At 35.0% G+C, this 6,000-nt stretch overlaps 1 protein-coding gene across 2 annotated transcripts in view; it reads left to right on the top strand.

Annotated features, from left to right (window-relative positions):
- The window catches only part of NRK (Nik related kinase), a 154,848-nt gene that overhangs the window by 126,038 nt on the left and 22,810 nt on the right, over positions 1 to 6,000 (top strand). The window contains exons 17-19 of one of the 2 annotated variants that reach the window (XM_024750551.1): positions 996 to 1,093; positions 2,282 to 2,520; positions 4,065 to 4,398. In XM_024750551.1, coding sequence (XP_024606319.1) covers positions 996 to 1,093; positions 2,282 to 2,520; positions 4,065 to 4,398 — 671 coding nt within the window. Of the gene's footprint in view, positions 1 to 995; positions 1,094 to 2,155; positions 2,521 to 4,064; positions 4,399 to 6,000 lie in introns of both variants that reach the window. The other variant, XM_024750550.1, reaches the window with a different exon arrangement.

The raw sequence follows: 6,000 nt of genomic DNA, 5'->3' as shown, positions 1-6,000 counted from the left end.
CCTGCCGATGCAGGGGACACGGGTTCCTGCCCCGGTCCGGGAAGATCCCTCATGCCATGGCCCGTGAGCCATGGACGCTGAGCCTGTGCGTCCGGAGCCTGCGCTCCGCAACGGGAGAGGCCACAACAGTGAGAGGCCTGTGTACCGCAAAAAAAAAAAAAAAAATCCAGACTTCTAATCCAGACAAATTTGCATTTTAAATGGAAATATTTACACTATAGAAATGAGCTGTGCATTGTGATACAACTAGCAAAATGTGGCTATTAAAATTAAAACGAAAATGAAGTTAAATTTTAAATTCAACCTCTCAGACACACTGGCCATATTTCAAATGCTCAATAGCCATGTGTGGATAGTGGCTACTGTATTGGACAATGCAGATACAGAACATTTCTATTACTGCAGAAAGCTCTATTGCAGAGAGCTTCTACAGAAGGGTTCCTGGCTTTATAAAAAAGGCTAAGATCTGCCACTTTTCAGTTGTTCACTTCTCAACTGTATTGAAATACTTGAAGATATATCATTGAGTAGAAATTGGGGGATTAAGATTCAAGAGTCAACTCTCCTCTTGAAAGTTTTGTCTAATCCATCATCTTCTAGTATACTGTTGGGCTTTTTTTCTACTGGTTAGTATGGGAGGCCAGAAATACCACCCAGCCCTTCCTATTCTTGATACATTCTCTTTTTTTCATGGGACTATCTGTATACCAGTCTTATTGTGTACCTTGTTACACAGATAGAGAGAAATACCTAGCAAGTGTACACTTAATACTGAAAAAAAAAGCCATGCAGGTCTAACAGAACAAACCTTGAGCCTGTCACTGGCTGTGAAAACAGAACATAGGATCTTAGCCCCATAAGAATTTACCAAGTGATATCTCCAGAATGGAAAGAGGCTACAAGAAAAATACCAAGGGATTGAACTGGTACACTATAAAAATGAAGTCAATGGCTGTGATCAAAACTGTTACTAATGTCTTTTTGGCATTCCACAGAATCTTCTTCTGAGGAAGAGAGCCCTGTGACCAGGAGGAGGTCCCAGTCATCACCACCTTATTCTACTATTGATCAGAGGTTGCTGGTTGACATCCATGTAGGTTTCCATCTTAACTCTTAAAGCATTTATATCTGTTCTTTTTAAATTTCAATTTCTTTTAACTTACATATTTTCATCTTCATTCGAGGGAAAGGCTAAAGTGTTCAGTTTTTAAATTAATCTTTCAAATATATATTTCTATTGGTATGTCAGTATGCAGAATATGAAATCTAGAAATTAAATTTAATCGATGTAAAAACATTTAATGTAAAATGTTTTATAATGTAAAATATAAAAACATTTAATCTATCATAAAATATTTTACTTTCACATTCTTGTGTCATAACATATTCGGGAGAGGAGTGATAAAAAGCTATTTGTAGAAGCTAATCTCAAATTAAGGAGTAAGGTTTAGATGCTCAGTTTTTGTCTAATATCATTTCGTGGATGATGAGGCAATGCATAAAGATAAAACATTTAGCAAAAAATAAAATGCCTTCTAATTTCATAAATAAAAAGGCCTTCTAATTATTTTTGCAGTGTGCTTTCAGATCATTCTGTTTTACTTTTGTAATTACCTCTACCCTACTACACATACACCCCTTTCAGATTGCTCAGAGGTTGCTTATAGGACACATACCATACTTAAAGGTGAATTTATATGAATTTACTTCTTAGAAGTGTTTACATTACTTTAATACAACCTATGTTGTATAAAACTAGAGCTGGGAAATTAACATATCAATTTTAAGAGCTAATCCCAATATCAAAGGATAAAGCAAAAGGAAAAAAGTGATAGTCTTCTCTAGAATGTTAAATCACCTGTTCTCTTCTCCAGCACCAAAACCAAATGTCTAGTTCTCAGCAGATAAGTAGGACTAATATAAAACAAAGTGAGTAAATTTTGCCCTGTGTGATCCAGAAAGGCCATTAATGATCATAGCCTGAGGTTTGGGTTTTGGCAGCTCATCCTCACAAAAATGTTGGCTCTATATAGTGAGTGAACATCTTCATTTCAATTGAAAATACATTTTAAAATATTATCAGCCTGGAAGCTTTCCAATCTAGAAGAAAATGAAAGGCTACTAGAGACTACATTAACCTTTCTTGTGCACACAGGTTCCAGATGGATTTAAAGTAGGAAAAATATCACCCCCCGTTTACTTGACAAATGAATGGGTAGGCTATAATGCACTCTCTGAAATCTTCCGGAATGATTGGTTAACTCCTGCACCTGTCATTCAGCCACCTGAAGAGGATGGTGATTATGTTGAACTCTATGATGCTGGTGCTGATACTGATGGTGATGATGATGATTCTAATGATGCTTATGAAGATACTTATGACCATGACAATGGCTGTGATGAGTTGGATAACCAGGTTGATCAGGCTAATGATGCTGGTGAAGACGAAGATGATGATGACAATGATGAGGTTGTTGATGACAAAGGCAATAATCGTGATGATGCTCCTAGTTGGCCAAGGTTGGTTTTTCTGGATTACTTGCATTATCCATATTTTATCATTTCAAAACTATTTGCATCTTTGGTTTACTTTCAAAATTTATTACCAAGAGGGTGAATGAATTGCACTTGCATGTTGGTAAATGGTTGATTTTCAACAATAGATTTTAAATTATTTTAATGCAAAACACTTAATTTTGCATTTCTTGTAATACTATATTTTATTAGCATTCAACTATTTATTAAGTTCTTTATAACTGGAGCTGTCTGGGTGTTTCTGTTAAAATTAATGCTACTGAATCATTCTACCCTGTAAAACACAATGAGTGTGAGAAATGGGCTGACAAATTAAGTAGTGTGCCTATTAATAATTGTAAGTTGAAGCCCTGATGTTTGTGAACAAAATCTCTAAATTTGCTGAGAAAAATGAAGTGCAAACATGATACTCACTTGATAGTTTTAAGCTCCAACTTACTAACATAGCATTATCCTTGGGATTCTGAAAACTGCTGTTAACTAAATTCAGTGCTCGTTCAATTTTATCTTCTTACAGAGTAGCTGCTCAAAGTGGTAATATTTAGTGAAGTAGTGTTTTTGGCATACCACCAGTATGCTATATATATATATAGTTACTTGTTCCTGCTCTATAAGCAGCCAGTGTGTTCTTATTTACATGTGCTTATGGTTTGTATTTAAACTGCTCTCAAAGGTGATTCATTAATATAGTATATTTTTAGAAAAATAATTAACAGTGGGAGAATTGTTTGCTTCATAATATTGAAATCCATATTTTATTTTGTTAATTTTCAAATGTTACTGGGGATATACATGACAGAACAGACTACAATTCATTCAACATTTTTTCTTTTTTGCCAACTAAAAATCTACCAGGAATTCCGTTCTCAAATTCATTTGCTTTTAGAATTATCATAGGTACATATTTATGTTGTCCCTTATGCAAAAGATCATTGAGACATTTTGCTAAGCTTGGTGTTCTTAGCAAATAATTAAGTGACTATCTTAACTTAATGAGATCTATATTACTGAACTTCCTGGTGATAATAATAGAACAATCAATGGAAATCTGTTGCAAAGCGGACAATACACATGTTAGAAAATAAAGGCACATGTTTAAATTAACATAAATTACATATATTATAAGAATTATTTAAATATGTTGTGGTTGAACCAAAAATATGGGCTTGATCATTCATGTGGCTGTGAAGTTGCTAATGCATGAAGTAGTCTACGGTTTAAGAAAATAAAACATATTATTGCTACTAACCTAACACATGTTCCTAATAAAGGATGCAAGTTCTCTTCCATCTGCCATCCAAATGCAGCCAGGGAATTGACAGTGGCTATGGTGTTAATTTAATATTTAAGATTGACAAGACATAGGGACATTTTTCATATCTATATCATAGCAGTAGTGTTCACATAGAACAAAAACATGCCTGGAGATAGTACATATGTGTAAGGCATACTAATTTTGTTTCATTTGTTGACTTTCAAATATGTTTTTGTTGGGTGGTTTTCTATCATTAATTAGATCTTGTTATCAGGCCAAGCTGTGGCAGAGGTGGAAGCTACAAGCAAGATGGTAAAGATGGAAGTGATGGAGGGGAAGGAACTTTCAGCAGCAATGGAAGCCAGAGAGCTAGTAGAAGCCACGGAAGAAGTACAGCCATTAGGGGCAGTGAAGCCATTGGAGACCATGAAGGACACAGAGCCAATACAGGCAGTGGAAGAAGAGGCAAAGAGAGTAATGGAAATGAGGGAGTCAGTGGAACCAATGAAGAGAGTGAAGCCCTTGAACTCAATGGAGGAAATTGCTCAGAGATAAATGATCCAGTATTGGAGAGACCAGCATCCCAGGAATTTGAACATAAACCAGAGGTAATGCGCCATTTGAAAAGGAGAATGAACTCTTCTCCTTGTGAATGCGTTTCTTCATGTGATATGTCATATTTCCAGCCATTACAAATATATTTTAAACTTCTATCCCAAAGCCTTAAAGACTTTTAATTATAGCTGTAGATAGATCTTTATTTCTTCTAATTTGGATGGTTCCTATTTTCTTCCAGGGACAAAATTATCTTATTTGTTTACCTTTATTACTCAGATCACATGCTTGGGATAGTGCCTCTTAACACATACATTTTTCTGGGAGGTTTTATTGTGATAAAATACACATAACATAAAATTTTATGTTTTAACCATTTTTTAAGTATACAATTCAGTGGAATTAAGTACATTCACAATGTTTTACAACAATTACTACTATTCATTTCTGGAAATTTTTTATCATCTCAAACAAACAATTAACTCCCCATTATCCCTCCCCCCAGTCCCTAATAACCTCTATTCTACTTTCTGTGTAGGTACCTTATATAGGCAGAATCATACAATATTTGTCCTTTTGTGTCTGTCTATTTCACTTAGCATAATATTTTCAAGGTTCATCCATTTTGTAGCATGTATCAGAATTTCCTTCCTTTTTAAGGCTGAATAAGATTCTGTAGTATGAATATATCACATTTTGTTTATCCATTCATATGTTGATAGACACTTGGGTCGTTTTCACCTTTGGCTGCTGTGAACATTGGTATACAAATATCAGTTGTTGGAGTCCCTCTTTTTAATTCTTTGAGCTATATATCTAGGAGTGGAATTGTTATCTTCTATTTTAACTATTTGAGGAAGTGTTAACACATACAATTTAAAACAGAAGTAGTGTACTGTGTTTAGACAATTATTTTGTCATTCACAAAATATTTACAGACTTTATAGACATGTTTTAAAATACTCAAGTAGCTTCACATATGCTAGATAAATAGGAATTATCACAGAGATTTCCTGGAACACGTGGGTTTTGAACTAATTCTTGACAAATGGAGAGTATTGGATATCTGAAAACAGAGATGAGATTCCAGACAAAGGAAAAATCATGCCAATTTATTTTCCCAGCCTATTGTCCTATCATAACTAGCTTAGAAGATGCCGTGCTCTTTCATGAATTAGTGACCATGTTCAAGCACTTCCTTTTGTCTATAAGGCTTCCCCTTACCTCTTCTCTGCTTGTGAACTAGTCATCCTTCATGATCCAACTCATATATCATCTTTGACTTCCCAAGGCAGAATTACACACCCCTTCATCTGCACTTGCAAGCATTTTGCCCATCGTTTTATTTTAGTACTTATGACTTTGTAATTTATTTATTTGTTTACTTGCTCTTCTGTCACGATAGATTGTAAACTCCTAAAAGGTAGGAACTATTTTTAATCCATCCTTGATTACTTTTCTTTACCTACTCACGCAATCCCAGGGTCCAACCTAGGGCTTCGTCTATGGCAGGCATACAGTAATTACGGAAGAAATCAATGAAGGAAGGAAACAAAGAAAACAAGGAAGGAGGAAACTCCCTAGATGGTTTCCAATGGGAAAGCAACATCAGCGGGAAAGTATCTATGTCTGCCTCTCTATCTGTCTATCTATCT

The sequence above is a fragment of the Neophocaena asiaeorientalis genome, unplaced genomic scaffold, assembly GCF_003031525.2.
Source record: "Neophocaena asiaeorientalis asiaeorientalis breed wild unplaced genomic scaffold, Neophocaena_asiaeorientalis_V1.1 scaffold390, whole genome shotgun sequence".
In the NCBI taxonomy this organism is placed as follows: domain Eukaryota; kingdom Metazoa; phylum Chordata; class Mammalia; order Artiodactyla; family Phocoenidae; genus Neophocaena; species Neophocaena asiaeorientalis.
Note: the sequence above shows the minus strand (reverse complement) of the source record. Positions and strands in the feature narration are given on the sequence as shown.